Source organism: Saccopteryx leptura, chromosome 2 (assembly GCF_036850995.1).
Source record: "Saccopteryx leptura isolate mSacLep1 chromosome 2, mSacLep1_pri_phased_curated, whole genome shotgun sequence".
Taxonomy (NCBI): Eukaryota; Metazoa; Chordata; class Mammalia; order Chiroptera; family Emballonuridae; genus Saccopteryx; species Saccopteryx leptura.
In genome coordinates, this window is record NC_089504.1 from 161,067,795 (window position 1) to 161,091,003 (window position 23,209).

At 45.6% G+C, this 23,209-nt stretch overlaps 1 protein-coding gene across 4 annotated transcripts in view; it reads left to right on the forward strand.

The window, feature by feature from the left end:
* ATP8A2 (ATPase phospholipid transporting 8A2) overlaps positions 1-13,277 on the forward strand; it is a 726,487-nt gene extending 713,210 nt beyond the window's left edge. For all 4 annotated transcript variants that reach the window (XM_066369169.1, XM_066369168.1, XM_066369167.1 and 1 more), the window contains exons 36-37: positions 6,480-6,574; positions 12,866-13,277. In XM_066369169.1, coding sequence (XP_066225266.1) covers positions 6,480-6,574; positions 12,866-12,963 — 193 coding nt within the window. In that variant the 3' untranslated portion in view covers positions 12,964-13,277. The remainder of the gene's footprint in view (positions 1-6,479; positions 6,575-12,865) is intronic.
* Positions 13,278-23,209: the final 9,932 nt, after the last annotated feature.

Here is a 23,209-nt window from a genome sequence, read left to right on the forward strand (position 1 = left end):
GCTCTCCATGGTTTTCTACAGGCTGAGGGATCCACAGTGGCATCTCCGCTCAGACCTGTCTAGACCCGGTGTCCAGTAGCCTCCTGACGGACTCAGAGGCAACTCCAAGTCTCTGGTTCAAACCAGGACTCACTGTCTTTCCTATGAAACCTGTTGTTCCTCCTGTGTTTCCATCTGGATGCTCAGCAAGGAGTCCTTGCTCAGTACACAGATCCAATGTCAGTTCTCCTTCAAGCCTTCCTGAACTTCCTCTGAATTCTTCACTCCTCCCTCTTACCTCTTTTGAGCCTCATACAGTCTCTGTTCTACACTCATCACCTTGCACCGTAATATGTGTCTGAATGGTGCAATCACTTTATTGACCATGAGCTTCATTCTGACAGGCAGAGCGGCTGTCAGGTGTCCGTTTCTTAGGCAACTTTGTTTCCAGCACCGGGTCTCACCCACAATCAGCGAAGCATAAACACTAAGTCAGATGTCAGGTTTTTATAAATGGGTTCTGTATGGATTGGCAGAGAGGAAAAAGGAGAATAATTTACTGTCACCTAATAGAAAAGAATTTATGATGGGCTCCTGGCTCCAGGGTATAACTCTTCTGTTACTGGAATGTTTGAGTGGAAAGCCTTCTTTGTTTTGTTTTATCTTGTTATTGTCCCTCATTACAAGGTGGGGCAAACATAGGTTTACAATTTTTCATATGAAAAACAATACAATATTTAATAAATTATAATATTAAAATAAACTATGTTTTGCATACTCACAACTGTAACCTACGTTTGCCCCACCCTATGCATAAGTGTATTTATAGTAAAGTTTTTGATCCTACAAACGCCTAGGTAGTTCTGGAATATGCATGGGCCCAAAAGGTTCTCATTTCCTGATGTTTAGATTATAATTAGCAAAATAAGTTAACCAATTGAGCCTGTGAAATCTCTCATTTTCTAGAGATCCTAAAAATAGCCTCAGCCCTGGCTGGATAACCTCGGTTGGTTAGAGTATCATCCAGATATACAGAGGTTGCTAGTTCAATCCTCGGTTAGGGCACATATGAGAACAGACTGATGTTTCTCTCTCTCTCTTCTCTCTCATTCTCTCTCTCCTCTCTCATTCTCTCTCTTTCTCTTTCTACCTCCTTCCCCTCTCTCTAAAACATAATAAATAAAATTTTTAAAATAGGCTAGAATTTTCACACTCTGACAGATTGGTAGATATTTGGCCTTCCCTGGAGGGAAGGAATTTTAGACCAGTTTTTTTCTTGAGGAATCAATTAGATTTACATTTTGAAGACAGCCCAGCATTAATTTGAAAATACGTTTCTAAAACTACTGATTTCTTTTTGGATTTGTTGAGGTGTGAGCTGCAAGTCCTACCAGTTGTAACTACTGACAAGATTTAGAAACAGATTTGCAGTTTTTTGCTATATAGTCCATGCCCCTGTGTTTTAGCCGTCACACCTGTACAGTTTTTGTAGGAACGGCCTTGTGGAGCAGCTGTTGTGTTAGGCTTGTCGCTGGTTTACTGGCTGCAAGCCCTTTGCTTGATTAGTGAGCAGGTGGCAGCACCACGTGTGTATGGCCCATATAAGACTATGGGCGCTTGTGCCGGGGGTGGGGGGAGATTGTGGATGCACCAATTGCCTGCCCACCACTGTGAGGGGCCATTTTGCTGTTTGTTTGTCTGAGAGGCAGTTTCCCCTGCCTGTGAGCTTGTCTGCATTGTGGTATTTTATTAAACAGAATGGCCCAACGCTTTTCAGCTCCACAGTTTTTCTAAGGTCTGCCTGAATCCAGTGTGGACCTGCCTGGCCTTGACCACCAGCATTATAGGCCTCCTGATAGAACTGTGGACATAACAGTTTTATTATTTCCCAACATAGGCTTCTCAGCTCTTCACTCCTTCTTAACAATGCTGTTTTTGAGACAGGAGCACGCCACCTCCTCATGTCAGCTTCTACAAGAGCTGGTGTAAGGACTTGGGTGAGACGGACTTTCATCATTATTGTCGGGGAGGCCCCAAGAGCACGTGTACCTCTGGTGAATGTCTGTTACATGCACCTTTCATATCTGTAGGTCCCAGTCAGCAGACCTGCTAAGCTAGAATAGAAAAAAAATTAATAAATCAAAGAAAGTACTTCTCTAACATCCCTCCACCACTGGAGAAATAAACTAATAGTTCACGTGATGGGAAGGAATGTACCTTAATTCAGGACCCTTTCCCCCTCCTTTTTGTTTTTTAATTGAACTTTCTTTTTTTAAAAACACTGGTAAAGTTCATATAATATAAAATTTACCATTTTAAAGTATGCAATTCAGTGGCCTTTAATACATCACAGTGTTGTGGAAACATCATCACCGTCTAGTTCTAGAATATAGCTCATCCCCCAGAGGAAACCTTGTATGCGTTAGGCAGTCACCCCTCATTCCCAGCCCCTGCCCCCCCTACCATCCCTGGCAACCACTACTCTTCTTTCTGTCTCTACATATTTTTCTATTCTGGACATTTCATATGAATGGAATCATGCAACACATGGCCCTTTTGGCTTGGTTTCTTTCACTTACCATAATGTTTTCAAGGCTTATCCTTGAAATATAAATGTAACATATATCTTTACTTCATTTCTTTTCATGGCTGCATGATACTCCACTGTGTAGATATACAACATTTTTTTTTTCATCAATTGATAGACATCCAGATTGTTTCCATCTTTTGGCTACTGTGAATAATGCTGCTGCAGATATTGGTGTACAAGTATCTGTTTGAGTCTGTTCATAATTCTTTTGGGTGTACACCTAGGATCGGAATTTCTGACTGATTTAGTAGCTTCCTGTTGACCTTACTGAAGAACTATGGCTGCACCATAGGGTTCCACATCATGAACTAGGGTTCCAGTTAAACATTCTCTCCAAGATTTGTTATGTTCAGCTTTTCAGGCATTATTATTATTATTATAGCCACCCTAGTAAATGTTAAGTGTTATCTCTTTGACTTGCATTTTCTGAATGACTGCTGAGCAGGATATAACAACAAATCTACACCTAGTCATTCTCAGTGCTATAATAAAACTGTACAATACCAAAGAAAAGAGAATTACAAAGTGTCTGGAGGGAAAGACAAGGTTAGCTTGTCCTCTACTTAAGCAGATAATGCAAAGAAAGCAAGAAAGGAGAAAAGAAGGAGAAAGTGCAAATGTGATGAATTGGAAGCATAAATACATGATTCCATTGAGACATATTTTTAAATAATGATATATGAGTGAATGCATGCACACAGAACAAAAGTGGGAAATATGGGGGACAGATTGTTTCTAACTTTATTATAATAGAAGGGAGAGGATGGATTCAGAGGGGAGTCTAAAAGGACTTTATATGTGGGATTTTATTATGTTGTTAAAATCTGAAGTATTCCCCATGTATAAGAAGCACCCTTTTTCGAAAAATTTGGGGTCTAACAACTGGGTACATCTTATACAAAGGTTATAGTAAAAATATTTGCATCTCCCGCTTTTCCGTGCTTGTTTTTGTGCTCATTGTTGAAGATAGTGATTCGTCATCAGACACAGATGAGGACAAGTTAATGGGTGGGAGTTTTGACAGTGATGAGGAGTTGTATGAATTTTATGATGGATAAAACTTGAGTTCAATAACTTTATGTAATACATTTTTTTTTCAAATTTCGGGCCCCAAAATTAAGGTGCGTCTTATACATGGGGAAATATAGTAATCCTCACAACCAGGCCCACTCCTGACATTTGTGGGACTTGGTGCACTATGACACATGGGAAGCACCTGCCACATATAAGTATGCGGAAGTTATAAATCAGCCTAACAGACAGCTATGACCCTTGATGAATATACCTTCATAAAGATGGCAGTGCTTGGTGGTTCTCAGTCTTGGGAGGTCTGAGCCAGAAAGGGGTGGCACGGGGAAGAGTTAGTTGCCAGTGCCAGCTCTGCCCTGCACTGGGAGCGGACGTGTGCACATGTGTGGGGCATCCCAGACTATACGTCCTCTGCAGAAACCACGCCTTCCTACTCCTACAGGCCTAGAGTAGAGTGTAGACACCGGCTATCCGGCCTACTTCTAGGGGAATGGAGCTAGCAAGGAGGTCTTTTGTATGCCAGTTTGGGGGTCACTGAGAAGGAACTTCTAGGGTTCCAAATACCTGGGGTGGGAAACAGACGTGGGCTTCAGGTAGACCTGTCTCCTTGGCTCCTTGGACCCCTCACTATGTGGAAGGAAGGGCTGCGGGTGGGGTGGGTCCCTCTGAAGCGTGGGGTCTAAGGGTGTGCTACAATTTGCTAAAGCTGAGTGGATTAGTGCATACTCACTATACTGGTTTCTGACTGTTTCTGTGAGTTTGGAATATTTCATTATTTTAAAAAAGAAGAAAAAGAAAAGTATACAGCAAGGGAATTGGACACATCTGCCTAGCACAGAGGCAGGGGCAAGAGCCCTGCCAGCAAAGTTTCTTATTAAGCACAGCTGAGTCTGTTTCCTCATCCAGCAAGAGGAGATGTGGGATTTCAAACCCCCTCCCACCTACATGGTTCTGTGACATTCTGATAAGCCCCATCACTAGGAGGAGCTCCTGGACCTGAAATGTTAGAGGGACCCAAGGAGGAGCAGGGCAGAAGATGGGCCTGGTGACAGAGCATAGCCTTGTGCCTATCCCCTGGGTTTCTGCAGAGAGCGCCTTGCCAACGAGGCGGGCTGAGAAAGATGCCCTGGGACCCTGCAGTCCAGCCCTCAGGGAACCCTTCTACACACAGTGCCTTTCAGGGTCAGATGGAAGGATGGCCCTTTGTTACAGTACCAAAGTCCTGAAACTAGCCAGCACAGGGAACCGCAGATGGTCGGGTGACTGCAGCCACACAGAGGCCCGCGTACTCAAAGGCTCTCTCCTCATCTGCTCAGCCCTGCGGTCCTGCATTGCTCAGCAAGGCCCAATGTAGCCCTTGGAAGAAAAGGATATGAGAGGGAAGGGAAGCCAGAGTGAAGGGATAGGAAGTGTTTTAAGCCATCAGACACTTCGCCAAGCTTAGCTAGCTCAGGCTCACCCTGAATTGGTGATGAATTAATTAAACAGTGTGCTTTCAACCAAAAGAATCAGAAAACGCTCTCTTCTGGAAACCCAAGTGTAAAGTGAACTTCAGCTCATGGAACTATTGAAAGTACCTTGGGTGCTGCTCCACTTTTGAAGACCCCTGGGGGAGCTGTAACGTTGACTCTGGTCAGGAGAAGGTCCTCCTCAGGCTTGAGGCCCGTGGGCAGGGAGTACGAGGAGGTGCTGTGGATCACAAGCAACTGCAGCTTTTTTAAAAACCTTCAAGCTCCCATAAATAGCAGATCAGGGGTGCATTTGCTGCCATAGTAAACTACCACCGACTGGGAGGCTTAGACGAAAGGAAGTTATCGTCTCACACTTCTGGGGGCTGCTAGTCAAGGTCAAGCTGTCGTCAGGGTTGGTTCCTCCCCGGGCCCCTCTCCTTAGCTTGTAGATATCCGCCTTCTTCCTTTGTCTTCACATGGTCTCTCCTCTGCATGTCTGTGTCCTAGTCTGTCCTCATGAGGACACCAGTCATTCTGGATTCAGGCCTATACCCGAAGGGCCTCATTTTAACACACCTCTTTAAATACCCTATCTTAGGGTACAGTCACATTCTGAGGTAGGGGAAGGTTAGGACTTCAGCATATGTGAGAGAACATGATTCACCCCATCATGGAGGGCACTGGCAAACTCCTGTACCCCCAAAATGTCTTTGGGAGCAAGCAGAGTGACCTCCTGAAGATAAGAAATCAAAGCACTTTGACCCACCTTGACATTTTTCAAACACCCACTTAGGTTTATAAGAATGAAGACAGCTGTCCTGGATACCTCCCTGTCTGTTCACAGCTGTGGCAACCGTAGAGGGAGTGATTTCAGGAGAGGTAGGAAAAGCTCCTAATCCTGAGTGTTCAAAGAAAACTCACCTTGATTTTCATTGTGGTTTAAAATAAGAATGAGGGTCTGTGGAAAGAAGCCTGTCTCTTGCTGGGAGGGACCTGGGCAAGGCTCTGGCCCTGGTACAGTTTATGGGCTTGGCAAAAAGTGGCTGCAGGTGGGAGTGAGGCTTTTAAGACCTTTACGATAGAGATAGATCACCCCTTCAAGGCTGTTCTGGGAAGCGGAGAGTTTGCCCGGTATGAAAGAGCTCTTATAGAGAAAGGCAGAGTTCAGAGGCATTGTGTGTGGAGGAACTGAAAACAGTGGGCCTTTCAGAAGGGATAGCTGTGCACTCCAAATGTCGAGATAGCATCTAAAGTCAACAATGGGGCAGCTTGCGAAACTGGACACTCTTCCTGACGTGGGGAAGGAAACTCCCCTCTCCCCCCAGCCCCCACTCCTGCCTGTTTCACTTTACAACCTGAAGTCATTTGGCAGGTGCCTCTGAGAGGTGTCCACGGGAATCAGAGGCTAACCGTGTTTGATTTACCTGCAGGATGAATGAGCAGGATCGCTTGTTGAAAAGGCTCAGCAGAAAGACCCCACCCACTCTCTTCCAAGGAAGTTCACTTCAACAGCAGAGCGTCCCACGTAAGTGTCCCACAGTCAGCCTCCTCAGGCCGGCGAGACCTGACCTTCGCAGGGAAGGTGAAGGGCTTAATGAAGGCTTGGGCGCTGTTAATAGGGAAGGAGACAGCTGCCAGGCTGGAGCGCCTTGTGGAGGTGGGATCCGTGTGTTTGGCCTGAGGCAAGTACAGCTTGCATATAGGAAGTTCCCTGGGACCCAATCAAATGCCTGAATGACAAAATCCTTAAACTTAAAATCCTGATGTGGTGAAGATCCTCTGTCAGTTTCCCAACAGCATTTTTTTCTGAGGTTGAAGTGATAATACTTTAGAATTGTTTCCCCCAAAGATAGCAATATGCAGGGTTTTATTTAATATTTATTTAATATTGGTATATTTATTAAAACAATGCCAATCACTGGGGAAAAAATGTCTCTGTGCTTTTCCCAGGAAGGCTGTGCCATTCCTGGCACTGGTGCCCCACTCCTAGTTTCTGCCAAAGGGGCATGACCTGCACAGAGGTCTCCGGGCATGTACCAGGACCCCGAGGAGCAAGCAGCGGAGGCCAGGACAGGCACACGGGGTTCCAGAGCTCTTGGGGAGGCTGTGGGCTTACCTTAGCACTCCAGTCATTGGGGGGCCAGCTGAGGGGTACTGTTAGAGTGCAGGTTTCCCTGTGTGGAGGCCTGTACCCTCGTGGCCCCTGCTTCTCTGAACCCCGCCTCTCTCTCCAGCCCATGCTCTCTCTCTGTCTCTCACACACACACACATGTCATCTTTTCAGCTCATGCCTGCTTCCTGCTTCCTTTTCTCCTGCTAAGAAAATAAGAAGGAAACAACTGGTAGACTAAGAACAGCTGAAGGAAAATACTCATTGTATCCATAGGACAGGTATTCAGGGACCTATGTTGAGTTTAATTGAGCTCCACATGTCAACAGATCTTCTCAGACCTTCTCAACAGAGAGAGAAGGGAAGGGGTAGAATCTCATGCCTCTCAATAACCCACTTCCTCTCTCTCTTTCCCACTGAGTATCAACAGGAGGGAAAGAGGCCTGAGGCCAGCTTCGTGGGGCCTGCTTAGCATGTCCTTGAGTGCCCCACTGCCCCAGGAGGTGGGCGGTGTTAGTCCCCAGAGCAGCTGGCAGAGGCTCAGGTCAGGCCAGTAACTGGCTCGCACAGCCCAGGGCTCTAGATTACAGCTCTGGTGTCTCTGATCCAAGAGAGAGGTCAAGTCAAGAGGCTTAGCAGGAAGTCCAAGGAATGAAGTATGTGAGACCATCCACCTGGGGTCCTGTCCTGGCTCGGCCACATTTTTGTGATCTTAGGCAAGTTAACCTCTCTGTTTCTACATCCATAAAATATAGATGATACAAGAGCCTACCTGCGGTTGTTGGGAGGGTTCAGTGAGACCGGAAAGAGCCTAGAATAGTGCCTGACAATACAGAGTCCAATAAACATTAGGTATTACTATTTCTTTTTTCACCACTTGCTGAGTAACTGGGAAATTTATATATTTCTCTAAACTTCTATTTTATTCTCTGGGCAAAACATATTTATACTAATGTAAGCTTGCTTAGTCCTACGATGCTTCATGGCGCTGTACGTTACGTACCTGCCCTGTGCCAGACACAGAGCAAGCATGAACTTCTTTCCAAACCAGTTTCACGCCCGGGAGCTATGCTGCTTGCATGTTTCAAAGTAACCATACAAAAACTATATGCAACATATCTACAGTTGACCCTGAACAATGTGGGAGATAGGGTGCTGACCCTAGTTGCAAATTTACATATAACTTTTGACTCCCCCAAAACTTAACTACTTAATATAGCCTACCCCTACTGTTGACCAGAAACTTCACTGGTAACATAAATCACTGATTAACACCCATTTTGTATGTTGTATGTATTAGATTCAGTATTTTTACAATAACATAAGCTAGAGAAAATAAAATGTTATTAACAAAATTGTAAGGAAGAGGAAAAACATCTACAGTACTCATTGAAAAATGTACATAGAGGTGGACCCACACCGGTCAAACCGATACTGTTGAAGAGTCAACTATGCAGATCAAAGACCAAGTGAGAACTTCTGTGGGAGGGTTGTACAGTGTCTTAAAACAACTACTGAACATTTTGCTGAACTCTCAATATGTTCAAGGACAAAAAAAATTCTAAACAGAAGATCAAAAAGCTTCTAAAATCATACCACATTTTAAAAACACCCAGAAATGAGCAGTAAGAACCTGGTTGATAGTAGAATGTTTCTGTCATTAACAACTAGAGAAATCCATCCGTCAGTTAGAACCACTCCTGGCACGTGAGAAGTTCTTCATAGCTTGTCTGGGCCCTGCTTGCCCTCCTGGGTCTGTCCCTCAGCTGTCTTGGGCCTCAGTCTTCCCAGGAAACTGGGGAGGAAGGAACTCTAATCTTGGAAGTATTTCAGTTCCTTATGAGCCACCAGCACAGTATTTGTAATGGAGGTCGTTTCCTACATGGTCGAATACCCATTTCTACTGCTCTTTTTAGGAATATTTTTCCAGGCAGGGAACTGCTACTTTCATTAAGATGTTATCAGAGCTCAGCTGCAAAAGAGTAATATTCAAGGGGAGTTTTATTCCAAAATAATGAAATTAAATGTCATGATTTTTATGAACTTCATCAAATGTTCTACCAGGACTAGTCAAAATAACTAAGAAGTTCACCTCCTTTTCCATCTCCTTTCACCTACCGTGTTCTATCCTCAGATTCTGGCTGTTGGGGGCCCAGTCAGGGAGAGTCCACAAGCTGTGTCCACTGTGCACTTTCTCCAGGCCGCCTTAGTACTCTACAGCTGTCAGGACTTCCTGAAAGATGAATGAAAGTGGGAAGTACTAAGAGCTAAAGGCTTCCTCTGGGCTCCCTGTTTGGATGCCAGGGGCAGTTCAATACCCATCAGGCAGAAACTGGTGAACTGATGATGTGTCTTTGTCAGGATGGGGAGGCAGGTCCCACTTTGGGCTCACTAAAACTTCTTCCACTGTGACTCTAACTCCCACCAGACCTGGTTTCTAAGAGGAAAATATTTTTATCTGAGAGCCAGGGAGACACCTCCACTCACAGGGTCATCCTCCTTTCATTCTTGAATTGCAAAGTCCATGTTAGGTCTCAGGTGACGTTAAGAAAGTCTGATTCAGAAAATCTTAGTGCACAGCATTTTGTAAACATGATGGCAGATGTAGCTAATGGAAACTGGCAGAGAAACCATTTGGTAGTGACCTCTGGATGCTCTGCTTTCCCTGAACGAAGAGATTTGCTGTTGGACCAGGAGCCCCGTTTACCATCTCTTCTGCTGGTAACCATGTGGCTGAGTAATCCCCCGGAGGGCCTCGTGCTGGTGAGGCAGACAGAAGCTGATGGCGCCATCCGCTACAAGCTACAGGCTGGAGATGAATGAAAAACAGAATAAATAAAAGGCCAGAGTTTTGCTCCTTCCATTTGAATAGGGAATGGACAATTACAAATGCTAAGGTGCCTTTCCTGAAAGAATACTCTCAAACAATGTTTCTGCCTCAAGGAGTCCCTTTCACCCCTTTACTATCCTGCCCCCCCAAAAAAAAAACCACATCCAAAAAAGATAGGTAGCAGTTGTTCTATCTGGACGGATTGTTGAGGCAGGCTCCTTCCTTTTCTGGCCTGGAGGTAGGGGACTCGCCTGTTGTGCCTAGTGTCAGATAGCCCCGAACAGAGGTGAGGGTTCTGTGGCCTGTGGACAGTCAGTCAGGACAAGCCCCAGTGGCCATATGGAGGACCAGAGCTGTGGGAACCTGGGCTTCGCTTGGTCCAGGCTGCTTGTTTTACAAAAATGTCAACCGAGGAGACCCAGACAACTTAGAGAGCCCACAGTACTTGGATCAAGTTAGTGCCAAGCAAGGATCAGAACCAGCCCCTCGTGCCCCCAGTGCCTCAGCCCTGGGTCCAGAGTCCATGATGACAGCAGAGCAGACTGGGAAAGCCATCTTCAGGGCGGAGAGTTCCAAAGTCAATCCTGGCCCAGAAGGGTTCATGAAGCACCCTTACTTACAAGGTGTTTACATTCCTTGGAACCAGAACCATTTCTGTCGGTTTGAGAAGCACCTACCTGGGGTGGCACAGAGCTGTGGCAGGGCTGTCATTCCTGCAAAGACATCAGGTGTTTACTAGAGACATTGACTTTAAAAGACTGGAGAATGAAAATTGTCCAAGCTGACCTCACTGCAGTCTTGTTCTGGGGGGAGACAGTTATTTGCTAGATTTTGCTTTAAAAACAATCCAAGGAAAGGTGTGTCTTCTGGGACTGCAGTGGAGATTCCGTGCAAAGAGCACTCATGCTGGACAGTCTGGCAGCCCAGCACCATGGGGGGGGTGGAGACGAGGAAGGGAGACTAGGGGTCAGGAGAGGAGTCATCCCACAGAAGCTGGACAATGGAGGTTTCCTGGGCCCTGGCTGTTTCTGATCAAGCACTTCTGGACACTATGAGCTCTAAGGGGAACCAGATTGAGAGGGGTGTTTCCTCTTCAGATTCTGTGTAGCCTCCAAAGCAGTGAGTCGCCTTTCTGCTTCAGAAAGCCTATTCAGTGCCCAGCTAGGTGGGGCTCATGCTGGCCTGGGGGCGGCGGCCTCCTCTGGCTGCCACACACATAGTGTTTGCGGGTTTGATTCTGTTAGAGATGGAGGTAAGCAAACAGACGAGTCCCCTGTGGAAGACTGCTGCCCGTTCTGGATCACTCCTTGTTCTGCCTTCACTCCTGTCCGCTTCTTGCTGCCCAGCCGTGTCCTCAGTTGGCCCCCAGCCCATCTCTGGAGACCAGCTCTGGCCTCCCAAGGTGGCCCTCCTGAGCCCTTGGGTTTTTTTCAGGGGGTGCTGGAAGGCATGCTCCCCGGAATGGGAAAGCTGACCCAGAGACAGACGCTCTGAGTTTATGGGCAGACACAGAGTAAGAAGTCACCTGAGAATCTATTGAAGTCTCTTCCCCATCCCCTCAAAGACTCTCTTATACATTGTTATTGTATGTCTTTATATTCCAGAAACTCTCCTTTTTAAACCAAATGTCTGAGTAAAATAATTAACAATCCAGGAGATGATCCATGGGCAGAATTTCTAATTTCTTTTTCTCCTTTAAAGACTGACAAGTAACTAATAGCTCTGTTGATCAGTCATAACTGTGCACAGATGGGGCTCACAGTTGTCAGGCTTTTTACTGTGTTGTTTTTGGTCAGAATGTTTCATCCAGCGGTGGGACTTTTCTGTACCCCTGGACCAGAATGGTTAGCCAACAAAGGGACTCTTGTAAATGTCCCATTTGCAGAAAGAACCAGTTCAGAAGGAAAGCCCCACTTTGGGCTCACTAATGTTAAAACTTTTCCAGAACTGGTGGTGCAGAAGAGTGTGGGCCCTGCAGAGACCCTGCCTGGGTCTGGCTCCAAACTCCGCCACTCACTAGGTGTCTGACCTTGGGCAGGTCATGAAATCACCTCATGCCTCATTTTTCCCATCTGTGAAATGGAAAGACTACTAGCACCTATCTCATAGGGCTGCTAGTAAGAATAAACGAGCTATTTGTATATAGTACACAGGACAGTGCCTGATACACATGGTGTTTAGTAATTGTTAGCTGTGGCTACTACTATTATTATAGTTATTATTGGAACCGATTGTAAGAACCAGTCTTCCTGTGGCCATAGGGCCAGTCATTAAATTTCTCTTGACTTTATCTTGTGGTCTTTTTCTTCGTTTACACAAAAATAAACCCACTGTAATTTCCTATTACCAGCCCAAATCAGCCCAGTTTAAACACAGTACCTCTCCAGGCATCACATGCCCTCTGCCAGCTTTCACTATTAGCATGTTGCATGTTTTTCCTGTATGTTTACAGCGTCATAAATTACCCAGCCGGCCTGCAGCTTCAGATGCATGGGAACATTTCCAGAGCAGAATGACTGGATTGGTGGTGGGAAAGTGCAGACATGAACCACCGACCCACTGTTTATGCTTCCAAGGTTGAGCTCAGCTGCAGCCCCCTAAATGGGAGACCACCTTTCAGAGCCTGATCCCATCCCGGGATCAGCAGCCAGAATCCCGGGGACCTGGCCCACTGGGCTGCGTCCTGCCACCATACCCACACTGCCCCGCTCCCCTTCTGGGTTACGGGCTCCCCGTCTCAGGCCCCCACCGGCCCCAGACTGGCGAGGCCCATGTGTGGAAGCTCAGCTGCAGCCTCCCCAAAAGCAGCTTCTTCCAACCCTAAAATGCTCCCCCAGTTTAACCCTTACCCACTTCCTCCTGTGTGCTTCTTTCAGATGGGTATGCCTTCTCTCAAGAAGAGCATGGAGCTGTCAGTCAAGAAGAAATCGTTCGTGCTTATGACACCACCAAAAAGACATCAAGGCAAAAATAAGATTCAAATATCGAGGAAGAGATAAGAGCAGAGTTTTCCAGACTGGTCCTAGGAAAGAGATGTGATTCGGTGCACCCAGTGTTAACACATCTTTGTCAGAAGAGACCGGCGTCAGCCACCAAAAACATGGGAAAATATGTTTCTGTGGCCTTAGCCAGACGGTTTGTTAGCTATATATTCCCACACAAACCTGGAGTATATACCGCAGGGGGAAGCCGTTCTCCCCCTCCCAATTTGTTGCAGTGCTTGGCCTAACTTTTGTTTACGTTGTTATGAAGCATTAAACTGTGCTCTCTAAGTTGTGAAATTAAAAACATTGTGTCTTACCGATACTTAAACACCAGTCCTGGTTGCTGTAAAAAAGTTTTATGTTGCGTGAGAAAGCCATTTGTGTCAGGGGAGCAGAACACACGTGCTTCCTGTCTCTTTACCTTGCAGATGAAGTCTAGGAGGAAGCATGTAAACTTCACTTGAGGCAGGGTGCTGTCTTTCTTTTCCCCCTCCTTTTTTTTCTTTTCTTCCTTTCTTCATTAAGTGAGAAGAGGGGAGGCAGAGATAGACTCCCGCAAGTTCCCTGACCGAATCCACCCAGAAAGCTCACTTGAGGGTGATGCTCTGCCTATCTGGGGCGTTGCTCCATTGCTCAGCAACAAAGTTCTTCTCAGTGCCTAAGGTGGAGGCCATGGAGCTACCCCCAGCACCCAGGGCCAACTCACTCCATTCGAGCCATGGCTGCAGGAGGAGAAGAAAGAGGGAGACAGAGAGAGAGAGAGAGAGAAACAAGAAGAGGAGGGGTAGAGAAGTAGATGGAGCCTCTCCTTTGTACCCTGACCGGTAATTGAACCCAAGACATCCATAAGCCAGGCTGACACTCTGCCACTGAGCCAACAGGCCAGGACTAGCAGAAGCTGTCTTGTTTTGATCCCTATTTTGTTTGTATGATGTTAGCATAAACTTCTTGATTGCAATGAAGGCACAAATACATATATTTGAGTGCGAAACCTGAAAATGTTGATTTGAACCTCTTAGCTGCATTCCTAGTGGGGCAAACCATAGGCGTTCCAACAGAATCTGCTGCACCCTCCCAGGTGCCTTCCAGTCTAGTCCTCCATTTGCACCCAGGTGCCTCACCTTCAGGCCTTCTGCATGGCTGCCACTGTGCTCAGTGCATGAAAACTGGCGGGCAACAAGCCGAGTCCGCGCTCTTCCACTTTCGACCGCAGATCCAGATCCAGGTGCAAGAAATCCCTTCTTCCACTGCCCTTTTCCCTCTGTGAGTAAAAAAAATTGCTCTTCTGCATACATTTCTAAACATTTCCTGCGGTGACAGGAAAGCCTGCACCTCAAGGCTGGAGGAGACCCTACCCTGGTCAGGCTCCGAGTGCTCATGTCCCAGACTCCAGACCGCTGGACCTTTGGCATCCGCTTAACTTAGAACCCACGCTTGTCTGCCTGGGAGTTGAGAGCACATTTTGGATTTCCGCTGTTAGATAATGAATGAATTTAGACCATGTCTCCCCAGTGAAGGAATGCACCTGTTCCTGATTAGCTCTAGAACCAGAGAGGATGTGCAAAGCCAGACGAGAAAGTAGGGCCCCCGTGTGGGGAAGGAGTACCACCACGGAAGGAGAAAGCAGGAGGCACAGGCGCAGCAAGGAAGACATAAAGGACATTTCCCACCAGATCTGAGCAGAAACTCTAAAATCAAGCCCTCCAGCCCAGACAATTGTTCTGACCAGAATAATGTGTCCAGGAGGTTAAACAAGATGTTGACAGGTAGTTTTAATTGGAAAGAATTCCAAACATCTCAATGCCCTTTTTTCTATCAACAAGTTTTCCTTCTTTAGTGTTAGATGCAGGCACCGCCCACATTAGGAAGTGTCCTGAATCTAAGATGAGAAAGGTAAGTCATTGACTTTCCAAACTGCAGAGTCCCTTGTTCTAAATTTGGACAGAACCTGGATGCCTTCAGGCAGGAATATGAGCACCTGGAGCCCTTAATAAACGACCAGCCTCGAGGCACGTTCTCTCCTCTCTGCTTTGGTTGCCAAACCAGATTTTTGGATGGCTTAACATAAATACTTCTGGGCAGCTGTTACTGGTTAAAATGGCACAGGTCCTCTGGGAATGGCAATGCTAAATTAGGGAATAAAACAATAGTGTACTTTGCTCCCAACCCTTTATTTTTGGAATATCTACAGCTTATTGGGCATTGAAATAATTTAGTGTATAATTTGCATTGACTAAGAAAACTAATCCCTCATTTAAGAGCTGACCAAGATCCAGGCTTGAGGAGGAGCAGGACAATGTAATTAACAAGAAAGCTCAGAAAATTGTCACTCCTCCCTCCCCAAGTTGATGAAATATTTAAATACTGTAGCATCCAGCACAATGAATCATTGAAGGACTATGGTGCTGAAATTACAGAAGACAAAAGTCTAATAAATACCACAAAGCAAGGTAGATGACTTTATTGCACATCCAGAAAGATGGTGATTTAAATACAGAGGAGGAATGAAGATGAGATCTGAATATGCGTTAGGCATCCTGACTATGTAGTTTCATTTGGAACTGAGCCTGTTTGAAAAGAAGGAGCTCGAACTCAATTCTTTGTTAAACATTTAGCTATCTCTTGGACTTGGGGGGTGTGTGTGTGTGTGTGTGTATTGGGCTTTCTGGGGTTTTTTTATTTTATTTTTATATTAAAAAACAGCTCAAATTTTCTGACATTTAAGTATATTTCCCAACTGTCTTGAGAAATAGACTGAACAGCCTTTGCAATAATGAAATACGCACACAGAAGAAAACAGTAAATACGATGCCTTTCTTTTATTTTCGCATGCAATTAAGCTATCTTGTAGCCAAATGACTAAATTGGGTTTCTAGGAGGAACAGCTGTCACTACGTGTGATATAGAATATTTAGACAGGGCTGACTTGGGGGCTGTGTCATTTGTCCCATCTTTAAATTGAGGTCAGAGTGTGGCACACAACCCCTCCCCGAGGAGCAGGGTGGACCTGACTAAGTCTATGCATACTCTGGCTGTCAGCTCAGTGGAAATGCCACATGGGACTTGTCACTCTGCCATACAGTAAGTGACACACGGGCTGGCAGGTCACACTCGGTCAGCATGACAAGGCCTGCCCCTGGATTGGACTAAAGTGGCAGAATCCACTCAGGCTTGGCCTCAGTCTCATGTTGCACATGGCAGACCGCTGACTCTTGTTGGAGCCTGTGTCCTGTTCTGCTGCCTGCAGGAGACCAGTCTCTGGGAGCACTCCGTCCAGCTCCACACCGGCATAGACGGGCAAGTGCTGCTGCTGAAGGGCACATTGAAAAGGGAGGAGGAGAGAGCAGGTTAAACCAACCATTTTTGCTTGGCTGTCCAGATTAGCACTACAATGCTGATCAGAATGGGCTGTGTAATAACTGTAATAATAGACTGTAGCTGATGTGTCTGTCCTGTGTCTAGGGAGAGTAGTCGAGGCTTCCTGACCTTATCCCATCGCCAACATACATGCACATGAGTGACAACCTTTTTCTGAAACAGTACAGCACACAGGCCCAGCTCTGGAGAAAGGAGGTGCTGTTTCTTTAACACTCATGGAGTAATAATCCTAAAACGTGAGCCTGGGTTTCAGCAAAGCAAGACCAAGATCTCTGTTGACATTTTCTTTTCCTTGACAAGGCTTCAGGTCTTGCTGTAGGGAGCTGGCAGTGAAAATCAGTAATAACTTGTCAAGAAGCAGTGAATAATGGGGAAAAAAAGGTGAGTGTAGGTAACTAACATCTGAAAATCCGTATGGAGGTATATATTACAGGCTTTAAGGTTGAATTTTTAAAAAATAAAACTATAGTCTATAATCTCTATTTGTTATAACAGTGACCCTTTATCTTATTTTTTGAACCATAAGGAAGAGAACTTTCTATCCTATTCTTGTTCCTAGGGATTTATGTCTTAGACCATAAGTTGAATAGAATGTTTGCAAGACTCTGCTCTAGGATAGGTTGTCTTTAGTTGAACATGTGAAAAAAACTACACACATTTCAGCCACGGTTTGAATTACTGCCCAGGGTCATTGTCCCAATGTAATTCAAGAAGTGATTTAGCCTTAGCATTTGAAATGTAGCCTTCACCTCCTGGGATCCATAAAAAATATGAACAGGGAAACTGTGGTTATGGTTAAGAGCCTGAAATAAGGACTTGGCAAAGAAATGCATTTATCAGGTCAAGCCAAAAGGTTGCAACCCCCCAATCATATTCATTAAATACTTTCTTTATGCAAATGCTTACATTGGTAAATACAATAGCACTTGTCCCTCTTGAAGGGCAAGGAGAACAGTTGGAAGGGTTTCCATGGGTCACAGATCCCCTCATAATGATGTATTAATCAGTATTCCCTAAAAGAGTAGACTGAAGTACCCGACTTGATGCTCGTGCTCTCATGTATCATTTTCACAGCATATGAAATTGTCCCACAGGACACATTCCACTCCTGTCACATTGGCGCCATTTAATGCCAAAGCTCTTACTGGTGCTCTGTTCAGAACTCTCTCTTCATTTTTTGGGTACAAGTGAGCTGTGAATTGGGGTGCAGTCTTCAGTGGGAAGTAGAGGCTGCTGGACCAACATGAATCGAGGTGGACAGAAGCTATGAAAGAAATGGAAGCAGGAAAGGGGGGCAGGTTCACCTATCACCTTACCCCCAATCTGTAGCTGCTAAGTCGGACAAACACCTCTGCTCCCCCGACTGAGGGGACACAAAGGAATGATTCTTTTCACACCCAGCCTGGCTCATTTTCCAGTGACAATCTCTTTGCCCTAGTTGTCTTAGAGATATCTACTCCATTTTTTCTCCCAGGCATCAGACCAAGAAAAACACCCAAGATTAGTCCACTGGCATTTCTTCTGACCTGGCTAAAGAAAGAAAGGAGACCTGTTCGTTTTAAAATGTCAGGAACTAAGTGTCAAGTGGCTTTGATTTATGACAGAAACAGGAAAAGGAAAGTTGAAAGAATAGCACTATCCAAATAACCCTGCCCAGAAACCTCAGGGGTCAAGAGAGCTTATCATGAGCCTTTTATAGGCAGGCTCTTCAGTGCAGAAGAGAAAGGGCCAGAAAGAGGGAGAAAGCCCAAAGATCAGGAGGTGAACCCAGTTCCCCCCTGGGACTGGAGTCAGTCAAACTCCTTAAGGTAGCTTGGTTGTGCAGGTGGATCAATATACACCAATACAAAACCTTCAGAAGGAAATCTGCCCTGTCATAGAATATGTCTTCATCCAACAAGGTCACTGAGCAAGGAAATACGTTTGTTTGGGTTCTTTTATTAATAAATCCAGTGCAAGGGCTGATACTCACACCCACATTTCCTCTCCCGTGCTGCCAGTGATTGCCGAACTCAGGAGAGTGCTGCTGCCTCCAAGCTCCCCACTGAGGGCCAGTGCACTGGGAGCTGCAGAGGGTGGTGCCCACAGGGGTTGCAGCCTCAGTGGGTCTCCCTTCCTGCAGCTCACTGGATCACTGTTTGAAGGCAACATCTCTGTGGCATCTCCCCCACACAAGCCAAGCCACGTGCTCCTCCTTTCTGCTGTCACATCTGTTCTCAGATTGCTTAAACATTTTTTTGTGACAAGGAAGTTTTAATCTGGTTATGGAGAGAGGAGGTGGGGCTGTGGGACACGTTTAATTGGCTCCCAGCAGAGCAGTGAGCATTTCTGTGGAGGGGGGAGTTGTTCCGTCCCTCTAGAAGTGTTAGCATTTTCACATCCTATTAATGTCCTCTGGTTATTAAAGTGCAGTAACACATTACAGTGGGGCTGGGTTCCCTCCTGGAGTGATGACAGATGAAGGGCATTTATTGTTTTTAAAGGTTTTGGAAAATAGAGTGATTTGTGGCTTTGATCAATCCTGTTGACTTGTGTATGTCCACACAAACCTGTTTCAAATAAATCTTTTGTTAAGGTAAATGATTGGACCATGTCTTATTTTGGAATTTTTTCCCCCACTAATAATCTTCGTTGGTGCCATAGGGATTTCACACTGAAACGCAGAGATTTTGTCAGCAGGTACACACTGCGCATGCTCTGGGAGCTGGGGGCCGGCCCAGACACCGGTAACGGCAGGACTGCAGGGGGATCTGCATTGTAGATTAACACCAGCTCACAGTGCTCCGAGAGGAGGCCCCTCTGTGAGCATAGGGTCCAAGACGCCATGCTGAGTTGGGATTGATCCTGCAAAGGAAAAAAATGTGCCTATAAGCCCTTCTGCCTGCATTTACTTTACTGCCTTAAGTTCATCTCAGTTTCCCTGCAGACTGAAATGTGGGGAGGTCAAATTCTGTGGTCAAGCATGAAATCATGACACTGTTATCGAAAGGGTTCAGAACATGCCCCTACGCTAACATGCCGCTTTGGTATACTGACTGTTTTAAACTGAAGGCACTTGAGAGTTACCAGCTGCAGGAGAAGTTCTGTGCCCCCCTGCTTCTACCTGAAAGCAGGTCTGTGTATGTCCCCTGAGAAAGGTGCCCACCCGGTGCCAGGAGGAGGAGAATATTCTTACCCCCCCCCCGAGACTGGGGCCAGCACTGGGCTGGACCTGTACAATCAAGCCTACTAAAACAGCCTCCCAGCCTTCCATCAGTTTCCTCCATACATTCCCTAGTAGTCACTGTCCCACAATTTATTGCCACTAACTAAGCACTTTGTCTTGTCACACACCCACATTTTCTTTGTATAAAAAAGGCATATAAACTTGGAGGGGGGTCTTCATTTTCCTTCTGAAGACTCCCATGTACATAAAAAAATACTAAATTTCTATGTTTTTCTTCTATTAATCTGTCTTATACCAGTTGAATTCTTAGATCAGCCACAGAACCTGAGGGTAAAAGAAAGTTTTCTGCCTGTGTTACTTTAAAATGTGTAAGGAGACCTCTGCTTATTCCCTGTAGGAACAGTATGTGGCATTCAGGTCAGTGTCCACTGCCTTGGGATGCACAGTTTTGCCTGAGATGCACAAGTCACACTGGCAGGGGCCATGGTGCACCTGGGTAAGGTGGGCACTGGCAGACTCCATGTTGGCTTTGGGAACCTGGAGGCAGGGGCTTCCTCACTACACACTGCCCTCAGGCTCTGGCCTATGACCTGCTTGCCTGGCTTTGTTTGGGTAGCTCTCTGCTTCACCCACAGTGGGGAGGACAGAGCCTGAGGGTAGAGGACAGGAAAGAAAGCCTGGTAGGGGCAGTTCCTTTAAGAAGCCTGAGCCTGGAACCTGAAAAACCTCTTAAATGCCCACTTCAAATTTACTACAGTTTCCCTCAGCTGACTCTTATTCTTCCCAGATAGCCTGCATCCTATTTGAACTGGATGTAGCCAGTAGGCACGACCTTGGTAACCCAGGCACAGGCAGGGCCAGGAGGCCAGGCCTCCTTCCAGGCAGAGTTCTGCAGCTCATAGAAGAGTGGAAAGTGACTTCCTTCTGCTCTACATAGGCCGAGACTTTTATTTTTTTATTTTTTTGATCATGTAAAACTAAAAATGATTTAATACAATCAACAGCAAAGTGTTCCATTCCAACATTTGCCATTCCTTGGTCATGTCTTCAAAATCCACCTTGGCTGCTACAGTGATTTCTTTTTCTTCTTTTGGCATGTCACCCTTCACTTGGGATCACCAGAGTAAACTTGAACCATTGAGAGGTCCAAGAGGCTGAAGACCATTTGTAGACTCTATGTTTCTGCCTAAATCAATGTTCTTTAGAATAGTTTTCTCTCTTAAAAAAAAAAATCAGGATACTTTTAAAAAATCATTTAGATTCTGCTGTGTATTTTCAAAATGTTTGTGTGAGATACATATGTAACTGAAGTGATTAAAATGTATATCAAACAACAGGACATGTGGCAGGAGCCTGCTCCAGCCCCTAATGCCATCTGACTACATTCTGTTCCATACACATATCTTGCAAGTGAACTTTCCAGCAACTGTTGCAAGTCAAGCAATTGTAACTGGGACTATACGGGGAGCTCTGGCTCAAAAGACTACAAAATAAAATCATCTACCAAAAACTAGAAGTTCCAAATACAGAGTCCACCTCCCAAATATTAAGCTTTCATTTATTTAAAGTAGACCACACACATAAATAAAATGATTTCAAATTCTTGAGGTTTGGCCTCAGAAGTTTCCATCTTCAGCTGTTTGTCTCTTTTTTGCAATGAACTGTATTTGACTTTGGGTTCCAGAGCAATGGATGCTTAAAGAAAGGGCGCACAGGCTGTCCTTAGACCAGCAGCCTGGCCTGAGCCTGAAGTTGGAGGGGTCTGGCTCAGGAGTGTCAACATCATTGTTATTAAAGTTGTTTGCACAGCTTAATGCTATCTGTACTCTCTCCCCTACTCTAAAAAAAAAAAGTGTTTTCATTTGAAATATTTTAATTGCCAAGAAACACTTTGATTCTCCACCTTAAACTTTCAAAATGGTGGTGGTGCATACACTGAGTACGGTTTGATTTAAAGTTCTGCTGACCGAACACATCTTGCCCTTGGCTGGGGGATGGAAGATTGTCTAGTAATTTTTCAAAAGGGCCTGCAAGGAGGAAATGAATAACTGCTACGAGCTGAAAGCCATGAACAAAACTGCTGTTAGTCACTTTTGTTTCTTCCCAGAGTCCTTAAGAGTAATTGCCTACAAATTACTAACAAAGATGGCACAAGATAAAGCCTTTGAATTAGTTTCAATATTACCTTTAAAACTGGATGAGGGGAAGAAAAAAGGAAAAAGAAAACTCATGGACACAAACAACAGGATGGTGAGTGCTGGGGGCTGGGGGGAGGTGGAGGGGGGTTGGGGGGATAAACGGTGATGGAAGGAGACTTGACTTGGGGGTGAACACACAGTGCAGTGTACAGTGATGTGTTGTAGAATTTTTCACCTGAAACCTGTACAATTTTGTTAACCAGTATCACCTCAATAAATTCAATTTTTAAAAAACTGGATGAGGATGGGGATAATGGTGGCAGGGGGGACCCTTATTAATTTGTAGCAAAAGCCTCCTCCAAGCAAACTCATCTAATACTTTAACAGGAAAACACTTCACTGAAACCCCACTTTCCATTTATTTGGTGAAAAGCTCCAGTCGACTTGCTGCTGCTGGGAGACCCTGCAGAGCAGGAGTACAAGGGGAGCCCTTGAAACCATGTGCCCTTGTGTGAGAGGGAGACCCACTCAGACATTCAGGATGCTTTTGAAACTGTGCTCATAAACACACACACACATAATGGTTCCATAGGAAAGAATAGTGTAGACACAAATGTACATGAATACAAAAGAAAAAGAATTCTCCTTAACCTGGAGAATTTGGCAAAGCAGCCTCAATGATGCCATGGAAGGAAAGTATATAAGGGCTTAACCTGTTTCTTATTTTTTGTTACATAAGAAAACCCACTTCTGGCAACTGAATGTGCAGTGCTTAAGGAAAAATGCTCCGGGACCCTTTCATTGCCAGCTGACTAGATGGCCAGGTGTTTGAGAACCTGGAACCTTTCTGCTAAAGCTCCTGAGGCCCCTGTTCCCAAGGAAAGGCATCAACAGGCAGGCAAAGGCTGGAGAGTGCTAGGTCTTGCAGTTCGAGTGTGCTCCCATGCTGATGTGAGCGAGACCTTCTAATGACCTGACTCTACCTAGCCTAGAGCTTCAGCTGGGAGGCTGCTCCAAGGTCCCCCTTCCCCTTCCTCATTGCTCTTAGGCATACCAGCTGTATTCCAGATCCTGGAGACACAGAGGTAAACCAAACCAAGTCCCCAGCCTCCTGGAATTTATATTCGAGTGGGAGAGACAGACAATAAACAATGGGATATATAATCCAGTATCATGTGGTGCAGCATACACGGTGTCTTAGTCACCTTGGACTGCTATGACAAAAATACCATGGACTAAGTGATTAATAAACAACAGGCATTTCTTTCTCCCAGTTTTGGAGGTTGGAATTCTAAGATGCAGGTTCTTTTTCTGGCAAGGACTTGCTTCTTCTTTTTTTTTTTTTTTTTTTTTTGTATTTTTCTGAAGCTGGAAACGGGGAGAGACAGTCAGACAGACTCCCACATGCGCCCGACCGGGATCCACCCGGCGCGCCCACCAGGGGGCGATGATCTGCCCATCCGGGGTGTCGCTCTGTTGCGACCAGAGCCACTCTAGGGCCTGGGGCAGAGGCCAAGGAGCCATCCCCAGCGCCAGGGCCATCTTTGCTCCGAT